The sequence below is a fragment of the Solanum pennellii genome, chromosome 5 (assembly GCF_001406875.1).
Source record: "Solanum pennellii chromosome 5, SPENNV200".
Lineage (NCBI taxonomy): Eukaryota > Viridiplantae > Streptophyta > Magnoliopsida > Solanales > Solanaceae > Solanum > Solanum pennellii.
In genome coordinates, this window is record NC_028641.1 from 6,573,907 (window position 1) to 6,600,075 (window position 26,169).

Below are 26,169 nucleotides of genomic sequence, written 5' to 3' on the forward strand. Positions count from 1 at the left end.
GAGGTAAAAGTGTAAAAGTAAAAAGTTTGGGGCTTTTGAAAAAGTATATTTTAACCTAATAAATATTATTTATTCATTTTGTCACTTTTACTCAATATTTAAGACTTAAAGACTATAACCTAATTGAATAACTTATTTGTCTCTTTTAATACACTACCCCTTCAACTTTCATAGTTGACTTCTTTTGTACTAACTGCATTATTTTCAAGTCTTTGTTTTGCTAACCTAGCTACATAAGCTATGAAATGAGACAAGTTGGCAAACATGCCTTGAAGCTTCTAAAAATTTAAAAAATTATAGAAATTCATTGAAGGCCAAAATGATACTTGGTCAAATTAAGCGTACCTATTACTCCCTCCCTCCGTTTTAGCTTGTTTGTCTTACTTAATGGTTTTCTGCATACCAAACACACACTTAGTCAAACTTGAAGGCCAACATGAGACTTGGTCAAATTAGGCTAACTATTACTCCCTCCTTTTTAGTTTGTCTTATTGAAACGGATGTAGTAAGATGACAGATTGAGACCAGTTAGGGTCCAGTTAACAAAGTTTTTCTAAACAAAGAGAAGTTCAAAATTAAAGAAAGTGAAGACTTGTAGTTTTCCTTTTATTACTTTGTTCAGTTGCTGTTATCGCATAATCTGCAGAAAGAAGAGGAGAGATTTGTACATGTCTATGAACATATCACATCCCCCTGACACACTGATGTATGTTGAAAAGCATTGGTGTCTCATTTCATCCAAATTCTGCTGAAAATCGAAAAAGATGTAGAGGAACATCAGTCAAAGTTGTATCATTTCCTTGACACTCTGCAGTGGGTTGAAGAGAAATGGGGTTCATTCCGTATGTGCTCAGACAACAACCATCTGAGTTGGATTGAAGACCAATGGTATTCATTCGATTACAATATATTCACAGAGGAACCTTATAATATCCTGACAACTCTCCAGCGTTTTGTACAGGCAAGCCATATGTTTTTAGAGGGATTTCACTTTTCCAAGGAGTCTCGTCCTCCTGACACACCGCAGAGGCTTGAAGAGAAAGACCTTTTGTTTTCAGCCAAGTACCTGCCAATAGTATCTCATTTATCTAAAACTCTGCAGCAGATGGAGGATGAATGCAATTCATTCTTCGTTGAATATCTGTTTGCACAGGAACTTGATACCCTTAGCGTTCTGCAACGTATTGAAGAATATTGGGGCTCATTCCGTATGTATTTGGAGGAATTCAGATCAAAAGTGTCTGATTTCCTTGAAATTTCACAAGAACGTATGTCTTTGTTAGATAGACTGAGGTTCCTTAAAAGGGATTTCAAGTTCCTGAGTATCATTATCGAATTGCATATCTTCAAAGATGAACCACATGTAAGCTGGGAAAAAGTCCGAGCATTGTTCCACGGTGCTACAGATGAACTCATCCAGATGTACAGTACGGAAGTAAGTCCGTGGAGTCAACAATTTTATGACTATTTCTGCCACTTGCAATATGAGTTGCAGCAGACCAAGTTGGAAATCATTAAGGCTAATTTCCCCTTTCCCAAAATATCAGCCAATGAGGATGGTATTGTGATTCCCGGTTTTGTTAAGAAATTTATTGACAGTGTTGCTGATAATATCAGTAATTCACTGAAATTTGATGATCCAAGTTCACCACTTTGTATTGGGGGCCGAAGCATGGTTCAAATAGAAATGGTTTTGAAGGGGTTGAATTTCCTCTCTAGTTTTGTCTGCTTTGTTTCAGATAGATGCATAGAGACTCGGGTCCAACATGCTTTGTTCACTCATGTTGTACAAGTGGCCTGGCAAACAACTATGGCTACGTGGTTGTATCTTCCGAGCAATGAATACATGTATCAAGACACAGCTCCGGACGAAGAGAATCCTTTGCTTTCTGATCTTCTGAAGAGCAAAATCCAGCCTATTCAGTCAAGCATATGCAAGTTCTACTGTCATATCCTGCAAGCTCTAAATTTAGTTCAGTCACAATGGTATCCCGTTATCAATGTTAAGTATGTATTCGATTGTGAAGTTGGGTTTCTGGAGTCTCTTCGACGTACTTTAAAAGGATTACCAGTCTCTAGTAATTGCATTGCAATAAAGGCAGAACTTCGGGAGACGCTCAACTTCTTCGGAGATACTCTAGTCAATCTACCAACACAGGTCATTGAACTTCATCTTCAGGATATAGACTTTTCAATTGTTGATGCAGGACTTCTGGTTTTCTCATTAAATGATGATAATGAGAATCTTGATTTCACGGGAAAAATCCAAAGTATGCAAAGTGTGATCTACCTCATCGCTAGAAAGAAATTCCTCCTTCAGTTCAACTTACCTGGAATTGACAGAGTGGACTCTGCTGATTTCATTTTAGACAACAGGGAGAAGTTTCTGAGCATGTATTCAAATTCAGTTGATTCGGTTCAAAGCCAGCTTCCGATTATTTAGAAAGAACTCAAGTTCTTTCAAGCTGTCGTAGAACAGCAAGACGGACTTCAACATTTTGCAAAGAAGACTACTCATTTGGTGTTTGAGGTAGAACATATGGTTGATACTTGTAAGAAAAAAGATGTTCCTGACTGGTGTCTTTTTATCTGGATCTTGAACATCGGTGAGGATATTAGAATGCTCATGGCAGAGGTAGCAGAGATTCCTAATGAGTTACTCTCATCTCCAAACAAGCTAACTTCATTTGTGCAGTTAGTTCTCAAGGGATTCGTTCGGATCTTTGGTGTTGCTTCTTCACAATTTGCTAGTAAACAAAGGATCAATGAAGAAATAGTAGGCTTTGAGGATGTGAAGGATGAACTGATAGGAAAACTAAAAGGAGGATCATCAGGCCTTGATGTAATCTCAATTGTTGGAATGGCTGGATTAGGCAAAACTCTGGCTAACAAGCTATATTCTGATGAGTCAGTTGTCTCTTATTTTGACATCCATGCCCATTGCTGTGTCTCTCAAGAATATACGCGGAAGGACTTATTACTATCCATTCTAAGCAATATTACTGATGAAAGAGCTAAACTTAGAAGAGAGACTGAAAATGAATTGGCAGATAAACTTCGCAAACTTTTAATGCGCAAGAGATACCTTCTCCTCATTGATGATGTTTGGGAAACTAGTGCATGGGATGATCTAAAGTTGTGCTTCCCTGAAGATAACAACGGAAGTAGAATCATTCTGACAACTCGGCATTATGAGGTCGCTTCTCATGCTAAACATGATAGTGATCCCCATAAGCTTCGATCTCTCAATAATGATGAAAGTTGGATGTTATTAAACAAAAAGGTGTTCAACAACGAAAGTTTTCCTTTTATTCTAAGAGATGTAGGCCAAGAAATAGTAAGAAAGTGCGACGGGCTTCCTCTTTCAATTATTCTGGTAGCTGGTATCCTCATAAGAATGAAGAAGGAAAAATATTGTTGGGAACAAGTGGCAACAAATTTAGGTCCAAACATTCAGGATCAAATGGAGGGTACTCTTGATCTGAGTTATCAGAATTTGCCACCCTATTTGAAACCATGTTTTCTGTATTTGGGAGTATTCACAGAGGATGAAGAGATTCAAGTCTCAAAGTTAACATGGTTGTGGATAGCGGAAGGCTTCATAAAACCTCATACGGGGAAGACTTTGGAGGAAATCGCAGAAAATTACTTGGAGAATCTTGTTGGGAGAAACCTTGTGATGGTTGGTAAAAGGAGTTTTAATGGAAGGACCAAGACGTGTTGCATTCATGACCTGGTGCATGAATTTTGCAGGAAGAAAGCCAAGTTGGAGAACATTATACAAAGAATAAATGGGTAATCAAAACCTCTAATATGCCTTTTTCTTTCTATTTTTTCATCTTTTAAGGTTTCATCTGATCATACATATCTCTCCGTTAACAGAGATGCAGGTTCGGATCCTACTCAATTCTTCCCTCCAAAATGCAATACTTCACGTCGCTTATCTCTTCATTCTCAGTGTGATGATCTTGCAAAATGGTGTTTGTGTTTCTCCAATTTGAAATATCTCCAGTTCAGGGAGTCTAGAAGAACTGCATTCTCTTCAATAGACCGCACATCAGTCATTCAAAAAAGGTTCAAATTTCTGAGGGTGTTAGATTTTGAATTCACTATCATTGATTCTTTCCCACAAGAATTGATCCTTTTGAGGTATATTTCTTTTCGGACCGACAATGATACAGTATCCCTCCCAGCCAATCTTTGGAACCTTGAAACTTTGATAGTTCAAGGAACTAGAGGACGGATATCATTGCCAGAAACCATTTGGAAGATGGTTAAGTTGCGGCATCTGCAAATAAACGACCAAGCATTGTTCACTTTGCAGAATGAACAGGAATTCATAGAAAGCCCTTCAGAAATGGATGATTTGCAAACTCTTTCCTCAGCATATTTTTCTTGTGCAGAAAGTGCTGATAAGATATTGGCTAAGACACCAAATCTTCGGAGACTGACATGTGAAGTTTCTGCATTTGATGACTCATTTACTGCATTTAACAATCTTGCAATGCTCGAAATTCTCAAGATTTCTTCTGGTGCTGCATTGACATCAGTCGATTAGCTGAAGCTCCCGTCACACCTCAAGAAATTGACACTGTCCAATTTCCACATAAATCTAAATGAAGTCACAACTCTTTCAAATCTTGAGGTACTCAAACTGCTACGAGTTTCCATTAGTTCCAATACATGGAAAGTGAACGATGAGCAGTTCAGCAAACTCAAATTCTTGAAACTAGAAAATTTATCTTTTTCAGAATGGGATGTCTCATATGATGCTTTTCCATTCCTTGAACACTTGGTATTGAAAAAATGTCGATATCTTGAGGTGATCCCTTCTTGCTTCGGATACATGTCTTCCCTGAAATCCATTGAGGTAAAGTCATGCAAAGAATCACTCGCCGACTCTGCAATGGTCATCAAGGAAATGCAAGTTGAAGACATGGGATTTTCTGATTTTGAGGTCATAATCCACAGAACAGATCAGCAATGCTCCAACACTCGGTCTGGAATTACTTATCAGGTATGTTGTTGATCCAATGCAACTGAAGTTTCAACATGTTTGTTTTTATAAACTAGCTTGTTAAGTACTCCTTCCATTTTGAGAAGAAGTCATGTAACACAAAAATCGTTTTGTAAAGCATTTGGAAGCAGTTTTGAATGAAATACATTAATGAAGAAGTCATGTAAGTAAGATAACAGAGAAGAGTAATAAAAATAATATTGAGCAAAAAATATCAACCCACTAACCTTGTTCTCTAGGATCATGTCCTCGGTAAGCTTTAAATGTGTCATGTTTTGCTAATCAGCTCTCCTCAATCGTGCATCTCCTCTTTACATATCTAAATCATCTCAATCTCGTTTATCTTGTTTTGTCCATCACAGAGAATACTCCCACTGTGTCCTGAAATAGCATCAGTTGTGCTGTGAAGTTGAGATTTTCTTGAATGATTTGATCTTTTTATGCAACTAATTTACTTATTTCCTTTACAGATTTGAAGGACTTTTATCAGCTGATGCCGTTGGAAGATCAATAAACTTATATATGATGTATCAGTTGAATGACTGGTGATATCACTTGTGATATTCTGCAACTCGTTTAAGCTTGCTCTATACTTTCAATTAAAGAGATGGGTAGAACATATCAAATGTTATATTATTAGAGTAATAAAAATATGGTAAAATTACATCATTGGACTATAAGAGTTTACTGTGTCATTTAATCCAACTATTCAATCTACTATCCTTAATGCATTCTGAATCTGTAAGATTCACTAATTAAGCACTCGCATTTATGAAAGATCAGAAGATGTAAACGTTCCATGCATCAATGCCCTGCAAAAATGGGGAGAAAAAACAAATCATAAATATTGATACAAAAAAAAACATAAATACACCAACTACCTGACTAAAAAAGATGATTAAAAATGCAACATCTATAACAAAAAAATATAATAGTAGTATACAATATAACATTCGTGTGCCAACAGTAGACTTTTTGTTTTGGTTTAATTTAAAGACTTACTAGATCTGGATCTCTGCTTGGGTCGACTCCAAGGCTCTACCCCTGGCTTTTCATTCAGGGGGACCTTATCGTATCACGGTGTACCTACCTTCTTAGCAATTGAGGGAGAGACGCAATACATAGACGAGGTGTCTGGCAATGAGAGAGTATTCCCTCATTCGCTGGAACTCCAACACTTGGGCATCTGCTGTGGGTTGGGTGATCGGTTAGCACCCCCTGTTGGCTTAGTACCTGGAATAGATGCTGCGTTGCCAGCGCCTAACCTTGTCTCCCGATGTTAGTTTAAAGCAAAGACTTCTCTGGACTCTTCGATAGATAAAACAAGAATCCATTTCTGCTTTGAGGATTCTTGGAATTATATGTTCCGTTGCCTACCGAATAAATATACTGAAGAGTTACATACTGTCGTCAGGTAATGCAGTAGAAAGGAACAGTTGATATAACCCAGAACCAGAAAGGTATCTTATCCACACATAGCAGTGGTCCCAAAAGCCAAGGCTTCAAACTGTTCACATAAAACACGAAATTTGTAAGTCGGAAATCTTCTCAGGGCAGGAAAAAGGATTACTAGAAAACAGACATACTGCTCAAGCAAGTCCATCACATCCTGCAAATTGTGAAAGTCAAGACATCTTATTAGTAGAATAATAGGAAAAAAAATCAAATAGAATCATCGCAGTTAGCATGACCAAGCTTACAGAGAGAATAATCTATGAATATATATATATGGTTAAGGAGGGAATAATCACCATAATCAAGTGGACTAGAGGAATGTCGGTCTTTCTTGCTTTCCATCAACAGCATCAAACGTCTGCATCCATTCGGAAGAATCCAAGCAAATAATACAATCAGAAAGGATCTCCAACAGAAGAGTAAACTAAAAGATCTCATTTTACTAAAGCCATCTAGAAGAAGGAATATGGAATGTACAGTTTTGAGAAACAGTTTTTACTACCAAAGCACAGAACGGAAGATGAATCTAAATTCAAAGGTGACAAATATTTTGGTACACCCGACAGTTCACAATTCTAGACCCAAACATAGTCGCTGAGTTGCTCGAGATGATCTTCATGTTGCTTAATTCAAATGTCATATTATATGCAAGAAGTACATTCTTACGTGAATGTGTATGATACTTTTTGATTCATAGTTATCTCGTATATAGCAAAGTGTTGCAGAACTTCCTGAGAATATGTGTATGACATAAACCCAAAATCTAACCAAATGTTCGATCTGAAATATACTTCTAGGCATAGGTGTAGTCAAAGTACCCGAGTTAGGTTGACCAAGTCTGTGTGTGGATCCCACACCCATGTCAGTAGCAAGAAAATTGAAGAGTCCGAGCAACATAGAACTTAAGTAATAAAGTAACTGTTAAATCTGACGATTTCATCTTCTACCTCCATCCCAGCAAAAAATCCAAGCCAACTCAAAGAACATCTTCCCTACTAGAAAACAAAACTTACGACCTCAAAACAAGCTGGGAACAAAAGGCAAACCTTTTTTCAAGTAAAATATCAATCATAAGATGTGAAATGTTTGACTACTAGACTTTGAAGGATATTTCCCTTACTTTATAGAATTTACTGTTATGTCAATTCTATTATTAGCATTCACAAATCACAACCCCATAAGCTCTTCGCACTATAGGTCTGAGTTAATATAATAAGGTTCATGTTTTATCCAAGTTGAACCCTTTTTTATCTTCTCATTGAACCTATTAACTTAATCTTGAACGTACTGACAAGCCCTATACCTATCAAAATTTCTTTCCCATTTCTGCAATGGGAAAGGGGAAATTCAAGATCAAAGACAGTAGTAGCACAGAGGAGGCAGGAAATATGAATGATCACACAAGTGCAGTCTTTGATCTCTATTTTGAACATCAAAATGGCAAAAAAAAAAGACTTTACATTCGGAAGAGTTCTAAATATAGATGATCCAGCCATGTGGCCATCTGACTTCATCTGCAAAGATGTATGTTGAATTCTTATACCTGATTTTCAGGCTTCATGATGACCGCTGCTGGCTTAGTTACATCAGGAGCACCAACTCTTCTCTTTCCAGTATTACCAAAGTATGTGCTCTTCACATTCAAATGAATATTTATCATCTCCTGCACAAGATAATGATTTGGTGATTGTTCAACACGAAAATGGAGAAACACAACCACTTAAGCCCAAAGACCCCCTACCATGCAACAAATTTGTGCCTCGCCAAAAATACACTAGATAACCTGAAGTCTTAAGATCAAAACAGATAATTGTCAAGCCACAGTTAGGCCCAAAACAAGGCTTCATACTGCTGAATTTAAACTGTTGCACGATGCCCCCCCCAAAAAAAAAGAAGAGGAAAGGAGATATTGCAGGAAATGACCAACTAACAACGACTCTACTAAATGTAACGTGTTGAACATACCTCCGATTTTGGGCTGAGTTATTGTTATGCCTAAGGTGCAACTTTTTAGCCTTTATGATTCCATGATGTAGTGCTGAGATGGTATGGCTATCTGGTTGTATTCCCTTTCTCCACATATCATTCACAAGTTCTTTAGCCATCTCAACATGTCCATGCTTACAATAGCCACATATTAGAGCTGTGTATGTCACACTATCAGGTTCTAAACCTCTATCAATCATTTCAGTGAAAAGGTGAATAGCATCATCAATGTTGTCTGATTTACAGTGACTATCAATCAAAACAGTGTAACAAATGACATCAGCAGTTAATTCCATCCCGTTCATTTCACTCCAAAAAACTGACCCTGTATCCGTTCTTTCTCTGCCATTCCTCCTTGTATCTGATGACAATCGATCTCTCTTTAAATTCTTAGAATGGCCATCAAGCATAACTGTATAAGTAATAATATCAGGAGAAATACCCCTTTTCTTCATATCATCAAAAAGATAAAGGGCTTCCTGCAAGCGATTTACCCTGCAATAACCATTTAACATCATGGTATAAATGACCACATCAGGTGTAAATCCTCTCCAAACCAAATTATCGAACACCCACCTGGCCCTTTTCATATCTCCAGCACTACATAAGGAAGCTATTAGTTTGCTACACATTATTTTACAAGTGCCATCACCTAATGACAACACTATCTCGAACAGCTTTAACGCTTTTCCATATTCTCCTTCGAGACATAGGCTACTTAGAAGCTTCAAACTAGATTTCCTTTTAATTAAAGCACCTTGTTTTGATAGTCTAACGAAAAGCTCAAAAGCATCTTTGGTATTGCCTAATTCACAATACCCATTCACCATGGCAGCATAATTTTCTGCAGATTTATTTTCCAAACTATTGAAAAATACTTCAGCCTCTTCCCCATAACCTCCAATACATAAGCCCTCAATAATCACATTATGTGTGACAGTGGTTGGCATCAAGCCTTGTCCCTTCATATGGTCCAAAAGGTGAAGTGCCTCTTTAACAAGGCCATTTCTAGAAAATCCACCAGCAAGTACATTATAAGTAATAATGTCAGGTTTCAAGCCTTTTTGTTTCATTTCATCAAATAAACCCATCGCATCTAAAATTTGTCCATGGAGGCAATAGCCATTTATTAAAGTAGTGTAATGCACGATGTCAGGTGTCATCCTCTTATCCTTCATCTCATCGAGCAACTTCTCAGCCTCTTCAAACCTACCGAGTTTGCACAAAGCATCAATTACACCATTATAAGCCACCTCATCAAGAAAAATACCTTTCTTCTTAAAACTACTGAACTGTTCAACGGCATCACATGCCTTGCCATTTTTGCACAAGCACTGAAGAATTAAGCTAAAAATCACACAATTACTTCTGATACCCCTTGTTTCCATCTTGTCATGGAAAGCCAGAGCTTTGGAAATGTTCCCTGCAGTGCAGTATCCATTAATTACAGCCCCATAAGAAACGGCATCAGGGACCATTCCTTGCTCCTCCATGTCAAGCAGCACCATTTCTGCCTCTTGCAGCTTCTTCTCATTAACAAACCCACGAATTACAGCAGTGTAGGCATAGACATCAAGGGGTAAATTTACCCCTTTCCACGCCCGCAATACGTCATAGCCCAAGTCTGATCTACCATACGAGCAAAGCCCTTCAATATAAGTAGAATAAGTAAACTCATTAGGAGTTTCACCGGCTTTCTCCATCTCCTCAAATACACCAACTGCTTCTTCAAAATTGCCTTTTCTACATAATGCCTTGATCACAATTCCATAAGTATACACATTTGGACTCACCGAAATCCTCTTCAACTGTTTATAAACCGCCACAGCCATATCTACTTTCCCACACTCAACAAGCCTATTCATGAGATAATTACACGACAACACACTCAATCCAAAACCACACCTTTTTGTGTGGAACAAAACATCAATAGCTTCATCAAACATCCTTAAACTAGCATAAGCCTTAACCAATCCATCTAAAGCCCGAACCAACGAATTGGGGCCCTCAGCATTCAGCCCCTCCACCAATTCCTCAAACAAGTCAGAAACTTCAAAACCCAACCCCTTCTTTCCCAATTTTATAACCTCTAAAAACAAAGAATCCAACTTCATATCCATACCCCAATAACAAAATGTCCTAATCATAGCCATATAAGTTTGAATATCATGTTTAAACCCACTTTCTTTCAACTGACGAAAAAATGATAAAGCATCATTAGGCTCTTCCCTTAAACTATTAAGCATTTCAGTAACCCAATACGAGTTCACCTCAACAGTATTGTTACTTAACTCATTATTTTTCATGTGGGTATTTCCAATTTGTTCATCAGAACTAGAATCTGACAAATATGGAGTTAATTGAGCTACTGAAGAAGCTGATTTTAATCGAATAAATTGAATGTTCTTGAAAAAATTTCTGCAAGAAGCTAACCTTATTGACGAAACCCACATGGAAAAAATATTCAGACAAGCATTTGATTGATTGATTCCACCTGGTTTGTGACAAAAGTAGCTTAACACAGTGATAAACTCTTTAAACCCTAAACCCTATTTATATACAAATGGTTCAAAAGGAAAATTTATGTTTGTCTAAGGGTATTTTAGACTTTTCACTACACCAAATTGCAACGCCTTAGGGCTCCTCTCCTCTTTATGAGAAGCAAAAATTTGATTTTTGACTGCAGAAACCAATTACTCTGTGGAAGGGTGACAATCGCAAAAAGCTCAGATTTTGCTGCGAAGCTTCAATTTGGACAAAGGTAACAATGGCTTATTCTTATATTCTCATTACATTGCTATTGAGGCAGCACTACTATTGGTGCTGAGTAAAATTTTTCCCTCTTTTGGTGAAGTATTAGCAGAAAGATAGATACTTTATACAATGGAGGTACGAGTACTTTGAGAGTCTCTCAAGGCTTGGGGATTGCAATAATGGTGTGTGATAGTATAAATTATCCATATTTGATTTAGCAAAGTAATACCCTATGTAGCATTACAAAGAAAATTAACAAATAGAAAGGATGAATACACAACTGAAGATTAGTTGATCATTTATGCCCCTGATGTCCGTACTCGGAAATACTGACCATTAGAAAAGAAGTTAAGCTAATATTGGTGGTTCATTGGGTGGAGTGTGGTAGGGCTTTTAACCAAACCAACTAGGTAAAAGAAAGAGAAGAAGAGAATCTAATCGACATGTTACTTGAAACCAATAGTCATGACATCTGAAGCTACATTCTTGAGATAGTGTCTTTTCACAAGTTTTGCTTTGATCAAATCCATCTATATGTAGTATGTAAAGTTGAAATAATTTGCCAATAAATTAAGTGTTGAAGTACATTCTTTACGTTTGTTGTCATTTTATCTAAGTTTAAGGGGTGATTTTATTATTTCCTTTCTTGTAGAAAATGATACGATAAATTATTATATCACCTATTTTTTGATGTTGTGCAAGGCGTGTCATTTTCTTCATTCAGATTTTAGGACGATTATAGCATTAACACCTGCGGGAAAAAATACTTAATATAGATAGTTCCTCAATTGGAAAAGGTTCTCGCTTAGTGAAAGCAGGCCATGATAAGAATGCCAAATGGCGTAAAATCTATGATCATATGACATGGCACTTTAAACTCTAATCTATGTGGAGATTAGGGTTCTAACAGGGACTTTTCACTGTCTCCGGATGCTGGAGTCATCTCACGTCTTAGTTTCTTGTAGTCTTATCTTTGATATGATGGTTAATTTTTTTCTAACATGATTTTATCTTGTAATAGGATTGCGATGGACACTATTAAACAAGAAAAAGTAAGGAGATTTGAGGAGTTTATTGATCGCCGTCTGAAACCAGATCTTGTTCACGCAATTGCTGAACGGTAGTAATATCATTCACTTCATTTTTTCTGAATTCGTTTTCTATTACATATATATTTATTTGTTTTGGGGACTTCTTATCTCATTTACTGTTCAACCCTTTTCCTTGAATGAGAAATATGTTTTTCAACTAAACACTTGTCTTATTAATGGGAATGGATCTTTGATGACCTTTAGATAAAAGGTCTTTTCAAGAATATTCTCGTTTTGTTGGTTTTAAGAATGTTCTTTCAAAACTTATTTGCCATGTTGTTGTATTAATGGTCCAATTGTGTAGTGGAATAAAAACCAACTAAATGTATTCATGTCCTGGTTATTTTTTGGTCATCAAAATGGGGCTTAAATCCGCAATTTCATACACATAAATTTTAACATTTATATATGTGAAGAACGGGGACTTCCAAACATTGCATAGGAAGTAATGGAATGATTTACACCCAACATTGCTAAAGTTACCTACGTATGAAAAAAGATGTAATAAGATTTTCTGCACAAAATCTTATGGTGGCCTAACTTTGTTTCATCTTGTTGCATTCCACTTTATGGCTGCAGGGACAAGGTCTTTGAACAACAAAAGATTTTGTATCCTTTTCATGTTATTATATTGTTACATTACCACCATATAGTTAGATCATTTTTTCAGTCTTTCAGACTTCTGGTAGTAGTTTGCACTTGCAGGCATGTGAGTTGATGAATTGTTTAATTACTTATATGGATATTGACGTTGGAATGAGGTCTGCATAGTTTTCTTAACCATATCTTTTCTTAGCTCTGATTTAAAACGTAATATAGAGAATTTGGAGAAGAACAATGTAACTAATCTGAAGACATTGGTTAATATTGGCTCTGAAGTATACCTGCAAGCTGATGTGTAAGTCTTTCTAATCTTTATTTAAATGTTTGTAGAAAATTATTGACTATATAATAGTTAAGTGATGGCTACTTTTATTTGAATATGTATCGATACTTTTTGCTTCTTTTTTTCATTTACAATTGAAAATCTGTATCTTGATGACTTCAAATACCTCGGTATTTTCATCCGCTGCATATTGATATTTCTTCCTGAGTTGATCTGACAGCCCAGATACAACACGCATATTTGTTGATGTTGGACTTGGATTTCATGTGGAGTTTACTTGGTCAGAAGCTCTAAATTATATATCAGCAAAGGAGGAGAAACTAGCCAGGTATTACTAATCTTTACTTCTATCAGTAGTGTCTTATTTCCATTTGAGGACTTGAATTTAACTAAAGTCATCTTCTGTTCTTAAGATTTGGAAAATAAGTGCAAAGATAAATATAACATTCAGTAAATTGGCCATCTGAAAAGTAGATCAAACACCTCAAGGAGCATTGAATAGGATGTAGAGTTGGGATCTCTTTCTTGCTAATCAGAAGAGATAGGATGTGTTTCATAAATCTAGTTACTGGTAAGTCAGGCACTTGAATATACGGAGATGAAAAAGTACGCCAGTGTCAAAGGCATGTAGTTAGTAGCATATTTTAATAGCCATCACGCCATTTTCCATGCAATGGACTGAGTCTGGCTAGGTGGAGGAATATGCACCAATTCAGAGTCACAAAAGTTCTCAAAAAACTCAAGCCGTGAAGTTGTGAAGGAAAAGCTAAAAATCTTGTTTATGCAAAAATTGGCTACTCTAATAGAGATTTGTATAGTACTGGTAAAGCTAAAATCTCCTGAACTACCACCTTAATTACGATCCAATGACAGCATAACTCAACTAACAAGTCCAAATTAGTCTGCTCAAGCATGTTTTTTGTTTTCCAGTTTGGATAAACTTTAATTAGACTCTGCTATTAATTAAAGGATAGGAAGATCGAATATGAGCATGTGAATATTAATGTCTAATCAGCTTAGATGTTTGTGCTTATTTTGCTCCCCCTTCTTCTCTATTTTCACTTTAAGTTTCTTGGTATTGGAACCAACTAGTTCAGCTCTTTTTTTTTTTTTTCTGGAGTGGATGGAAGTGAAGGATGGGTGCGTTTTTGAACCTTTCACATTCAAAAAAGAGGAAAAACCTTCTCCGCATGTTTTCGGACTTCATTTCCATGTTTTGAGTGGAAACACTCTGTTCAACAGTTCAAACGATATTCTTCTGAGTCATGTTTCTTGCCTTAAGCTAAATGTAGATCTTTTGCAATCGATTGTGCAGGCAAATAGAGGAATATACACGTCTAGTTGCATCAATTAAGGCCCAGATCAAGATGGTATGTGTTTCAATTGTTCACATAATATGAAGTCGTGAGAGAGATAAACCGGATCTTTCTTTGATGCTCCTGATTAAATTACACTCTGATTAATATTTAATTTAAAAAACTCGAATGCAGGTTTGTGAAGGGATCCGTGAGTTGCTCCAGATTCCACCAGAACGAGCTTACTAAGGTGTATACGTCTTAAATTGCTAAAGAAGAGGGGATTTACCGCGACAAGGGACCCAAAAAGTGAAGAACAAAGCCAACATAATCTTCTATCCATTGAAAGAGCTCTGCAGATTGTAAAATCCTTTACACCACCTAGTGACTTGTATATTTGTGGTCAATGTGAGTGTGTTTCTGTAAAGTTTTATTTTGTTGAGATGCAGTGAAATGAGTTAGAGGCAGATTCAACCATTGATGTCTGACCCTCATTTTATATTGTTCATTTACCCTCATTTTATATTGTTATTTTTGTGGTTGAGTTAGATCAAATGTTCATATCGTTACATACGGAATCATTGTATCATGAGATCAAATTCACTGTCAAAGTTAAATTGTACGGGGTTATTATATCATGAGATCAAATTCAATGTCGAGGTTAAATTGTATGGAATTATTGTATCATGAAATCAAATTCATTGTTGAGGTTAAATTGTGAATTCTTTTCATTATCTGTTGTAGAAAGAATGATCAAACCAATAAAAGAATGGTATATTACCAAATATCATAGCAAACTTACGCATTGAAAATTTATTTGGTTTTCTAGCACCCCCACGTCTTGACTAGAGAATCAGTGTTCCACGTCTTTGGGACATCAAAAACAGTAAGTTAATTGTTGGTTTTTATTCCTCACTCTCGTATAAGTTAACTTAATTCGTTCCATTTTTAGAGAAAGATCAACTGGAAAGGCTGGAGTAGTATCTTCATTTAGCTTTTTGAATCCAACTCTAAACACTAGGGATCTTTTAGTTATTCATTATGAAAAAAATTATTAATATATTAAAAACTAATATCGGTAATGTTTTAAATTGATAAGTAATATACATACAATTATTTTTCTATATTACTAATAACTACGTAACTCGTAAAAATACATTCTAAGTTTAAAAAGAAAATACTTTTTCTTAGAATGGTACCCTTTACTAGGGTGAGGAATGGACTTGACATTGGCACCACTAATTTCGGCGCCAATTCCAAATTTCTGCAAAATCTCTTCTTCTTCAACGCTATTCTGCAAAATTGCTCCTTTCTTCTTCCATCCAGTGGTAAAGTTCCATTCTTTCCTTCAAAAACCCTAAACCCATTTATCTCTTCTTGTAGTTTCTAATGCTTTGTATCTTTACTAATCTCACTGTATAATTGTGTTTTTCAAAAACTGATTAGCAGAATTGTTCTCCTCCTAGAGGTTTTTCTTGTGTCAGAAAGAGTTCCATGGCTTGGTGTGAAGGTCTCGATGAAGCTCGTGTTCTTATTGCAAAAGGTACTTCCTTTACTAGACATTTCTTTTTTTTGTATGTCCTCTAGTTTATGTTGATTACACCTTGATTAGGTTCTATTAGCAGAAAAGGAAGAAACTTTGAATTGGGTATATGGTTATTTTTTTGTTTGTGAGTTATCATTTATATCTCTTGGCTTGAGTTTGTGTCTTTTTTCTTGCTGCTGCTTGTCTTTTGAGATTAGAGACATAGTACTATGTTAATTACACCTTCATTATGTTTTGTTAGCAAAAAAGGAAGAAACTTTCAATTGGGTACAATGATTCTTGATTGAATAATTACACCATAGGAGATCTGCTTTGCCTGTAATTTGGTGGGCAAATTCAGTTCATTATGTGTGCGATATTTCAATTCTTTGAATATCTTCAACCATTTGGAATCTGAAGGAGTGTCTCGAGCATGTATGTTACTGCTGCTTAAGGTTCAGTAGCTACATGTAAGCTTCATCTCCAAGGATGGAGATGGATTTGAAGATTTCAAGACTTGTTGGCTCTTCCAGATATGACTTGAAACTGATACACTTATCATATAGTCGAATCTTGATTATGGAAATAAATAAGTCTTTTCGAAAAAAGAAAGAAAGAAATCATCTCGACATCTCTTGCTGTGTTGCTGGTACATGGGAACAATCATATGTCAATCTCTTAGATACAGCTCTAGAATCTTCTATACTCACTTGAATGCAATATCAAGATTCTCACTTTGACATTGCAGAGCCTTCTAAGGATGGGAACAAGGTAGAGCAGCTTTTATCACTCCGACATCCCAAGTCTGGTAAATCCCTGCACTTTTCATTCAGCTGCTTGTTTGAGATGTCTTCAGTTATGTGTATTTGTTTACTTTTTTCCTATGGTTATAATGCTTTCATGGCAGTGGCTTGAGATATTGTTTTTGTGGATGTATCGAAATTGCTATAGGTCATTTTTTGTTAACCACTCTAACCTCTTGCTGATTGCCGTACTATCTTGTGGGAAGTGGGAACTGGTTTGCCACTATGATTGTATTAATAGTCCAGTAACATTGATATAATTTTTTTAAAAATTCTTTTTGTGACAGGAAATGCAACATGTTACCTTTGTGTTGATGAATCTCTTCAAGAACTTCACTGGTTCAAGCAATCTTATGGGTCTTGGTTCCTTGGGGATTATGTATGTGAAGGTAAATATTTGTCTGAGCTTGGTCTAAAAAAATCTGATAAATCCGTACTTGCCCTCGTGGTTCATAATTTGTCTTGACGAACCAATCTCTTCAAGGTAATAGTTTACAGGAATTAAAACTATATGTTTACGAATGATAAGTGTGTAACCATCTCATCTAAAAGTTTAAGTGGTAGAGAGCACACTTTTATTTTATTAAATATATCTTCAACATCTCAATTTGCCTTTCATTATCTTATATTTGTCCTTTTGTACTCTTTCTAGAGAAGCCTGTTGGTTATATCTTCTACTCTTCAAATCCGTCAATGCTATTAGTCTTGATTTCTAGAGGAATTGATAGTGCTTTCTTGGTAGTTTTTCTGTACTCATTTATTTCTCAAAACAGATGGTCGTTTGTATACTGCAACTCCAGTTGATCCAGTTTTTGTTCTGTTGCCTATTTTTGATGAAGCAAGAATGAAGGTATTAATTTCTAACTTCTGAGTGGTTTATCTCTCTTAAGTTTCCTTTATAAACAAACTACTAGCAAAAAGTTTATAGTAGAGAAGTGTAATACTTGAAAGTGTGTATTTCACATGCATTGTTGCTTTATATATTATTTATTGAGAAAAGGAATAGCTTGTAAACTACTTTGATTTGACTGTAAGAACTGTCTACAATATAGGTGACTCTATTACTCTCTTTCTTCTGAATGACTACGTAAGATTCAGATTATCTTCTTTCGCTTTTGGCTGGTTGAGTTTCCTTAGCTGAATGCGCCATTTGCAAGAGACAACTGTCTGCCACTTGACAAGCTGGTTTCTAATTGCTCTTTTGTTTATTGTGATAAATGCAGAAAAATGATGATCCAGGAAAGTTTAGGCAAGTGGATGAAATCATTTACGTTGTAGGCTATCCTGGATATCAGCATCTTTCTTCCATTGCTGAGAGCTGCATGCAAGTGGTTTGTGATGTCAAAGGTGATAATATACTGTCATCCTATCTCCAGTTTTCTTTTTGGTCGTATTACGATATATGGCATGACATCTCATATTTTATGGAGTATTCAATAGATATATTATCCATGTATCTGACTTAAAGTTGTTTGTCAAATAAAGTGTAAAGAAAAACATATGAAAATGGTATTGAAATCTAACATGATGTAATTCATTAAACATTTGAAACTATAACATTTACTTTTGGGTTGGTGGTGAATGTCTAATCCAAGTTAAATAATTCTTAATATTGATGTCCATCCCTCTCCCTTGTTTTTTGTCCACAGATGTAGGAATGACAAAGTTTTTCAGGCTTAATGATGAGAAGGTGCTAAAGTGGTTATGCTTGAAGGTCAGACTTCATCCCTCACAAGCCCATGTATTGGGTGGTTTTTTTTGCTCTGAAACAATGTGCTGTGATGATCATGTTCTAGCATTCAGAGTAAAAATCATAACTTTTTGGAAATTAGAAGTTCAAGAGTTCTTGTGATTGACTCTCCGGGATCTGATCTTTCCAATCTGTAAAAAGTATGAAAATCCACTTATAACTTGTTCCAGTTAATGGCCTGTAATAGTAAAGCTTGTAGATGGATCTCCCGTTGGTTATGTCTACATTGAGTTCTGAAGATGGTCCAATGATAAGTATGATGAAGTCCACATAGTTATATAAGAAATTTGCTTCCACATGATCTGGCAGCCACTCTGATCCACTGTAGTGTAAGTGTACTTGATTATTTGCAATGATATAACTTTCTACCTGCCCTGTCACTAGGCTTCAGTAACAACTTATAATAACTAAGAGAAACAGCTTAGCGCCATAGTGCATGTGTTATCATTTAGCGCGTACTTGGACTTTTTCAAATGGAAATGATGCAACTTGGGTGTAAAATAACTAAGTCATTTATTTCCAAAGGCCAAAGGGAAACCAACCAGAGTCTTACATAAAAGGAACTAATAATCTCTTCTATTTTGAGGTGTTCTTTATATTTTGGTAGCGTCTTGTAAAGTCTTCTGTCTACAATGGTCTATCCATCTTACAGATTGAGTAGTCTCTCAGACACAATTTTCATTATGTTCATGTCTCTATTTAACTTTTAAGATATTTGTAGGTAATACAATTGAAGAAGACATTGTTGACACTGGATAAGAACTATGCTGCTCGAGATAAGAAAGAAATATGTACGTCTCCTTTTGAATAATGAGTTCGTTAAACTTTTTACCCTTAAAGATTATGATTCTCATAGCCAATTATGGTCCTTCAAAGACATTTTTCGCGTCGTGCTTTGTTTGAGAAACTCTTCAAGTATCTTTAATGTATCCTTGGTTTCAAGAACCAGGAAACAAGTTTGTTTGGCCAATTCAGCGCACTTGTCATCTTAAATATGTGATTTGCTGTCACGTCCATATGAAAGCTAAAAGATTATACTAATTAATGCTTTTTGAATTAAACAGTAACTGATGCAGTATCTATAGTTGGAGAGTACTTGAAGGAAGAGCCTTGGTTGAAGCTCCTCTGCAGCAAATTAAGGTATATCCTTTAACAGATAAATGGCTGAGTTTTTTTCTGATTGTTTTTAAGTTATTTGTCTGGGTATCGTTAGATAGAGGTTATGCTTTTACACACTATCTTAAAAGTAAAAAATGCAATGTGAGTCGATGCAGGCAAACAACTTTCAGGACCTTTCTCTTATTACATGCTCAGTGTTATGAGTAATGTTGGTTCACATTTCGCTTCTGAATTAACTATCTAATGAGTTAACCTCCAGCTTGTTTTCATAATACCATGAGTTTTCTTGTGACAAATTTGAAGATGAATTACCAATATATAAAGATGATATCTGGATGGATATGTTTCCGACACTAAAAATCAATTGTAAAATTCGGTATTACCATGTTTATGCATCTGCTTTATGGCTAGCCTGCAATATGCTGTTGTATGAGTTACAATTCACGGATGGACTCTCTGGCTTAGACAAGGGGCCCGGCTGGTCTTGTTTACGGGTTCTACTTCCTAGTTAAACTAATTTCCTCTTGATGCTAACTGAGAGTACATTTTATATCAGTGGTGGCTATGTGTTAAAAATCCCATGTCTTCTCTTTACAAGTTCTCTAATTGTTTTGAAGATGTAACATTAATTTCTCCTCTAATTTAATAACCATTTTATTGTTATCATTATGATTACAGCATAGACTTGCAAGAGGACACAAAAGCATCAAATTTTGAAATGCATTCATCACCAATGGATAATAGTTTCGAGTCCTTCAATCACGAACAGGTAAGACAACCACTATTAAACTGGTTCCGATCCCATGATTGGTGATTAGTATGTATTTTCTACGGCACCAGGAACAAGGATAATTAACTGTGCCAGAATATTATCACTTGGTCTTGATGCATCATGAGAAAGATCAAAATTGAATCTTACGGTTTGCCGTATGTTTCTCTCCCAGGCCTAGCCTACTGTAATATTTGTTGCAATTTATGTTTGGGCGAAGCCTACATGTGCATCAAGAACTCATTATTGATGTTAGGGATTCTTCTTTTCCATTTGTTTACTCCTTGGGCAGATGAAGGATTTCCAGAAAGTTAGTCTGTAAAAGATACTGGTATATGTACTGTTGATGCACACAGTTAGTCTGTAAAAGATACTTGTATATGTCTTGTTGATGCACACTTTAAATAGAGAAATATTATATTGCTTCGGCAATGATATACTCTATCAGCAGCTTAGTATGCTGACGTAACAGTAACCAAATCATAACAGATAGCCTTGAACTTGTCTATTATAAATATAAGATTCTGCTTAATTTATTTACTTTCCAGTTTTTTGTTTGCGTTGTGCATCACTCCTTTTTTATCTTTCAAAATCAGCAGGAGGGAAAGAGTGAAGGTCAGGAGAAGACTACCAGGAACAAAAGACAGACTAAAAAGATCAAAGTGGAAACTAACTCTCTTAATATCAAAGACATGTTTAGTCGGGCTACTAGGCGGGGAAAATGAAGAGTACAAAGCAGCAGAGATAAGAGGCTTCTCGGAGCAAGGTATTACGATTTGAATGAATCAGATGGCTTAGTCTCTTAGATCTGGTGTCGTTGCTGCTGCTGTAAACAGACGGTATCTCTATCCTCTTTACTGTTAATTTCTTAGTGTCCCTGCAAAACCAGCTGTAAATGCCAAGTGTATGAGTTTTGAAATGGAGACAATTTATTGCTCTTATTTCATTTTACTAGTGTTAGTGTTAGAAAATCCGCAATGCGCGGATGACCCAACTGCAAAATTTCATTATGATTAATACATAGATTGGGCTACTGGTGAACACAATTAGGATGACTTCACATTTAGTCTATTTTCATTGCTAATTAAATCATAAATTAACTCGTGATGGAAATCTTTTTCAAATCTTTCTCTATAAAGTCCCAAGAAGAATTATACTCTATGATCTATTTGTTATCCTATATATTATGGAGTATGCTAGAATCACTAAATGCAAGATGTTATACATCTGATTGATTAAGTTTGAGTAGTCTGATTGTGTAAATATTTTTTAAAATGATTCCAACCTCCTTCCCCTATATATAGACACATATATCATTTTGCCAATTAAACTATATAAACTAAAACTATTTTTATTAATTCTATTCATAAAATGTGTGAGAAAAAATCATCACCAATTGTGAATAATAATGAAGAAATAGAGAAACTGCCCAAAACTGATCATTTTTGGAATAACTCTCAACTTTATCAGTGGGAAGGGTTTTGGTCCACTCTTATCATTTTAAAGGCAGCCATGGTCTTCAAGGCAACCTTCAAATCAGAACCTAATGATGTTCTCTTGGCATCTTCCATGAAAACAGGTTTTTATTAATTAATCAATTGATTTGAATTTGATTAATGAACTCATCAAGTATTTTATGTTCTTGTGGGAAAATATATCTCTTAGGTCTACCTTTCATCAACTATATATTTTTGTCAAGCCCAAATTGTAACTTTTTACATATCAATGATCGACAAAAAAAACAAAACTACATATTTTCAATCTAATGTCTAATGTTTGTCTTACAGGTACAACATGGCTCAAGGCCATATGTGTATCCATCATGCAAGCTGGTAATAAAGAGGAAGAAGAAGAAGACCTTTTAGTTAAGGATAATCCTCATTTCTATGTTCCAACAATAGAGGCCATGGATTATTATTCAAAACCTCTAACTCATGATCTATACACAATGCCCTCTCCAAGATTATTTCACACTCATTTACCTTATAGAGTTTTGCCAGATTCAATCAAAAATTCGAATAATTGCAAGATTATATACATAACAAGAAATCCTAAAGATACCTTAATTTCTATGTGGCATTTCATGAATAGTCGTAACCGTTTAGAAGATCTCTCTCCTTTAGAAGAAGTTGTGGAGCACTTTTGCAAAGGGGTTCATCAGTATGGGCCTTTTTTCGAACATGTTCTTGAATATTGGGAAGAAAGTAAAAAAGAGCCTCAAAAAATATTATTCTTGAAGTATGAAGACTTGAAGATAGACACTAAGAAAGAGGTGGCAAAAATAGCCTTGTTTCTTGGAAAACCTTTTGGTAATGAAGAGGATTTGGAGATAGTTTTGAACAAGTGTAGCTTGGAGAGGCTTAAGAACTTGGAGGTTAATAAGAGTGGATCAATCTTATCTAATATCCACAATAGTGCATATTTCAGAAAAGGGATTGTTGGGGATTGGAAGAATTACATGAAACCTGAAATGGAAGAGCAACTTGACAAGATAACCAAGTTGAAGCTTCAAGGGAGTGGCCTTGAACTTTGATACTTATACCCAAGAAGTATTGGAAACACTTGATCTACTTGAAGTGAAGTGAATTATTAGTTTCATTCTTGAATTATTGACGGTCTTAAAAATGTCCATCTATTTTGTTAACTCAACTTAAATACACCTTGATCTGCCACATAGCATAGCAACTGGTCTCAAATTCTTATACGAGCGTGAGACTCTTAGTAAATATCCAAGAGAAGTGTTGAAAACACCCCTAAATTCTTGATGTTTTTCACCCACGTGGCAAGATGAGATGTGCATTTGAGTTTTAGTTACTCAATTAGAGGCAGGTGTTTTCAAAGCTGTCAATAATTCGGGAATGAAAGTAATAATTCACGTAATTTAAGTGTGGTTTTAATACTTCTTTCTTCTTATAATTTCTACTTTAACAAGCTTTCTATTACTTCATCCGAATGAATAATAAGTCAAGGTTGTTGAAAATAATAAACTTAAATGTTTTTAACCATCTTCATAAGTCTTTAGTTATTTTAAGATATGAGTTTAAAAATATCTCTTACTAGTTGACACCTATAAAAATTTACCCTTTGTAATGTTTTTATCCACACATGAAATTTTAATATATTATGGAGTGAGCTTTATGTTGATTGGGAAGTAATTATATTGAAGCTTTAATATATATTATCATTCCTCTACAGTGTTTTAGTGAAGCTTAAATTTGTCCAGTGTTGATTGGGAAGTAATTAGGCTTAATAACAATGCAACAAAGCATAAGCTTATAATTGAATTAATATTGCCTTGCTTGTCCATGACTCCTCTCTTTTGAGATGAGACGTGTCTGATCGTGAGATCATATTTTGTGCATCCAACTATTCGTTTTTATTATAAAGTAATGTCGAAATTTTTGTGTGCTATATATATAAAGACACAGAGGAACACAAACTTCTGATTGTCAAGCTAGGTTTTGGAAAATAATACTCCATGTACATAACAAGAATTTTACATAAACCTAATACCATTTTACAGAATAAGTTAAAGTATGAATAAATGAAAATGTTTTAGAAAACTTAAACTAGATGGGAGCAAAACCGATTAATTTCCATTTTGACCATAAAAGTTTTTTTAAAAAAATATAAGATTACAACACCAATACATCTCATCTAAACGAGTAGATATCGACCATATGAATCACTGACCATCTTCTTCATAAACAATTTATAAATACGAGGAAGAGATTTTCTCTAAAAAAAAACACTAAAAACAAAAACAAAATTTAATTTTTCATAGATCAGACTGCCTCTAAATAATGTAGAATGTCTAATGTCAAAGTCACTAACAAACTCTAAAGGCCTAAAAGTTTCATTTCTTATCCTTTTAACATTAGGACTTGACCAAATAGTGTGTAGGTTTGGTTTAAAAATTTAAATTTGGTTTGATATTTCAAAAATTTGAACCAATCCGATAATGTACACTCAGATTGGGTTATGTCTAATCCCCACCTTTGGTGGATTTTGAAAAAAATTAATAGAACTACGAATGGACATCAATTAGGATGACTTTACATTCAATCGATTTTTCCTTTCTAATTAAGGCCTCATTTGTTTTCATTAAGATTAAGAGGTATGAATCTGAATACACATTTGAATATTAAGATTTGCATTAAGATCTAGGTGTTTTGATCTAAAAACACATCTGAATATTAAGATATGGTCTCTAAATCTGAACATTAAATAATTAATGTTGTTTGTTTTCAATATCTGAATGTGCAAGTGAAATTAAACATTATATTAAGAAAATATTATAAAATTTTCATTTCAACAAAATATATCACTTTTGATTAAAGCAAAAGTTTTAAAAGTTTTAATAATCATAATTTGGAAGTACTATTTTTTCATCCAAAAATCTTGATAAACAAAAATACACCAAAAATATTATTGCAACCAATGTTCTTTACACAGGTCAATACAAAAAAAAATTTAATGTTGAAAAAAAATTCTTGGAAGGATTTATGAAAACTTACCAGTATCAGAGAGAAAAAATGGTGTTTGATTTAGAAAAGAGAGAAGGAAAGTTTTTAGTTATGAGATAAAAAGGCATGCCCAAAGCAGAGAAGCGATGATTTATTATTTGATAACTTATCAAATGAGTTTGAATGTTATTAAGAGTCTCCTATAGATCTGATTCGTTCAGACCTCTTCAGACCCATTAAGAGGCTTTTTTAAAAATAAAACAAATGAACTGAATCTGAATGATTCAGATTCAGACCTAAAAATCAAACATACTTAATGGGCTGAATCTAAATGATTAAGATTCATACCTCCATTAAGTGCAAACAAATAAGGCCTAAATCATAAATTAACTCATGATGATATTTTTTTTCAAATCTTTCTTTACAAAGTCCAAGAAGAAATTTATACTATATGATTTTTTTGGGTATCCTATAAATTATAGACTATACTAGAATCATATGGATAATTACGTAAAGTACTTTGATTATGTAAATATTTTTTAAAACAAACTCTTCCTTCCTCTATATATAGACACACATATCATTTGGCTAATTAAGTCATATGAAGTTCCACTATTTTTTATCAAGTTCCATTCCTAAAATGAGTGAGAAAAAATCATCACCAATTGTGATTAATAATGAAGAAATAGAGAGAATTATAGAGAAACTGCCATTACCAATTGTGATCATTTTTGGAATAACTTTCAACTATATCAATGGGAAAGTTTTTGGTCCAGACTTCCTATTATAAAGGCAGCCATGGTCTTTAAGGCAATCTTCAAATCAGAACCTAATGATATTGTCTTGACATCTTCCATGAAAACAGGTTTATTAATCAATCAATTGATTTGAGTTTAATTAATCAATTGATTTGAGTTTAATTTCAGAAAACTCCTTTTACATTTTGCTATGTAAATAATTCATGACGGTGTAATATAGTCAACAGAGACTGCACATGCATCCGGACTTCAGTAACTTTTGAAAAAATCATATGAATATATGTAAATCTATTTTGAAAAACTGGTAGAAATTAAGCTATATCGAACAATGTACCCATAAAAAATATAGAAGTGCTCTTGTGCAATTGATAGAAGGTAGAGATATCACCCTCTAGTCCACGGTTCAAATTCCACTTAAATTTATTTTTGTTTTAAGTTAAGCTTACACCTTAAAATCAAAAAAATAATATATATATATATATATATATATATATA

At 34.8% G+C, this 26,169-nt stretch overlaps 5 protein-coding genes across 9 annotated transcripts; 4 read left to right on the forward strand and 1 right to left on the reverse strand.

The window, feature by feature from the left end:
* Positions 1 to 500: 500 nt before the first annotated feature.
* On the forward strand, positions 501 to 5,686 carry LOC107018551 (putative late blight resistance protein homolog R1B-23). Its single transcript, XM_027916951.1, is given in 4 exon segments — positions 501 to 717; positions 720 to 3,795; positions 3,883 to 5,017; positions 5,488 to 5,686. Coding segments are annotated over 4 exon segments (4,266 nt in total). The 5' UTR covers positions 501 to 668; the 3' UTR covers positions 5,494 to 5,686.
* Positions 5,630 to 11,000, reverse strand: LOC107018552 (pentatricopeptide repeat-containing protein At2g26790, mitochondrial). Of its 2 annotated transcripts, XM_015219058.2 has the most exons (7): positions 8,438 to 11,000; positions 8,214 to 8,262; positions 8,016 to 8,135; positions 6,769 to 6,830; positions 6,604 to 6,626; positions 6,020 to 6,524; positions 5,630 to 5,829 (listed from the first exon to the last, which is right to left on the reverse strand). In XM_015219058.2, the coding sequence occupies exons 1-2, from the start codon at positions 10,909 to 10,911 to the stop codon at positions 8,247 to 8,249; spliced, it is 2,490 nt and encodes an 829-aa protein (XP_015074544.1). In that variant the 5' UTR covers positions 10,912 to 11,000; the 3' UTR covers positions 5,630 to 5,829; positions 6,020 to 6,524; positions 6,604 to 6,626; positions 6,769 to 6,830; positions 8,016 to 8,135; positions 8,214 to 8,246. The 2 variants fall into 2 exon arrangements, with proteins under 2 accessions (XP_015074544.1, XP_015074546.1); XM_015219060.2 differs by lacking the exon at positions 8,214 to 8,262 and having other exon boundaries at positions 8,438 to 10,999.
* A 6-nt stretch (positions 11,001 to 11,006) lies between these two features.
* Positions 11,007 to 15,160, forward strand: LOC107020466 (protein UXT homolog). Its single transcript, XM_015220840.2, is given in 8 exon segments — positions 11,007 to 11,066; positions 11,068 to 11,219; positions 12,234 to 12,332; positions 12,883 to 12,912; positions 13,100 to 13,201; positions 13,410 to 13,517; positions 14,505 to 14,559; positions 14,680 to 15,160. Coding segments are annotated over 8 exon segments (645 nt in total). The 5' UTR covers positions 11,007 to 11,021; the 3' UTR covers positions 14,734 to 15,160.
* A 500-nt stretch (positions 15,161 to 15,660) lies between these two features.
* Positions 15,661 to 21,496, forward strand: LOC107020461 (ribonuclease H2 subunit B). Of its 4 annotated transcripts, none has more exons than XM_015220834.2 (11): positions 15,661 to 15,812; positions 15,934 to 16,027; positions 16,758 to 16,817; positions 17,100 to 17,201; positions 17,586 to 17,662; positions 18,036 to 18,159; positions 18,462 to 18,526; positions 19,284 to 19,353; positions 19,627 to 19,702; positions 20,360 to 20,450; positions 21,047 to 21,496. In XM_015220834.2, the coding sequence occupies exons 1-11, from the start codon at positions 15,702 to 15,704 to the stop codon at positions 21,173 to 21,175; spliced, it is 999 nt and encodes a 332-aa protein (XP_015076320.1). In that variant the 5' UTR covers positions 15,661 to 15,701; the 3' UTR covers positions 21,176 to 21,496. The 4 variants fall into 4 exon arrangements, with proteins under 4 accessions (XP_015076320.1, XP_015076319.1, XP_015076321.1 ...); XM_015220833.2 differs by having other exon boundaries at positions 15,673 to 15,812; positions 15,931 to 16,027; XM_015220835.2 differs by having other exon boundaries at positions 15,673 to 15,812; positions 15,931 to 16,027; positions 21,050 to 21,496.
* A 105-nt stretch (positions 21,497 to 21,601) lies between these two features.
* LOC107020465 (cytosolic sulfotransferase 5-like) lies at positions 21,602 to 23,540 on the forward strand. Its single transcript, XM_015220839.2, has 2 exons — positions 21,602 to 22,029; positions 22,238 to 23,540. Exons 1-2 carry the CDS (start codon positions 21,822 to 21,824, stop codon positions 22,981 to 22,983), a joined length of 954 nt encoding a protein of 317 aa, XP_015076325.1. The 5' UTR covers positions 21,602 to 21,821; the 3' UTR covers positions 22,984 to 23,540.
* The last annotated feature ends 2,629 nt before the right edge of the window (positions 23,541 to 26,169 follow it).

Coding starts and splice junctions, on each gene's coding strand:
- LOC107020465 (XM_015220839.2), top strand. CDS start 21,822: ATGTGTGAGAAAAAATCATCACCAATTGTGAATAATAATGAAGAAATA. Junction 22,030..22,237: donor GGCATCTTCCATGAAAACAG/GTTTTTATTAAT, acceptor TTTGTCTTACAG/GTACAACATGGCTCAAGGCC.
- LOC107018552 (XM_015219058.2), bottom strand. CDS start 10,911: ATGTGGGTTTCGTCAATAAGGTTAGCTTCTTGCAGAAATTTTTTCAAG.
- LOC107020461 (XM_015220833.2), top strand. CDS start 15,702: ATGGACTTGACATTGGCACCACTAATTTCGGCGCCAATTCCAAATTTC. Junction 17,202..17,585: donor TGGGGATTATGTATGTGAAG/GTAAATATTTGT, acceptor TTCTCAAAACAG/ATGGTCGTTTGTATACTGCA. Junction 19,703..20,359: donor CTCCTCTGCAGCAAATTAAG/GTATATCCTTTA, acceptor TTATGATTACAG/CATAGACTTGCAAGAGGACA.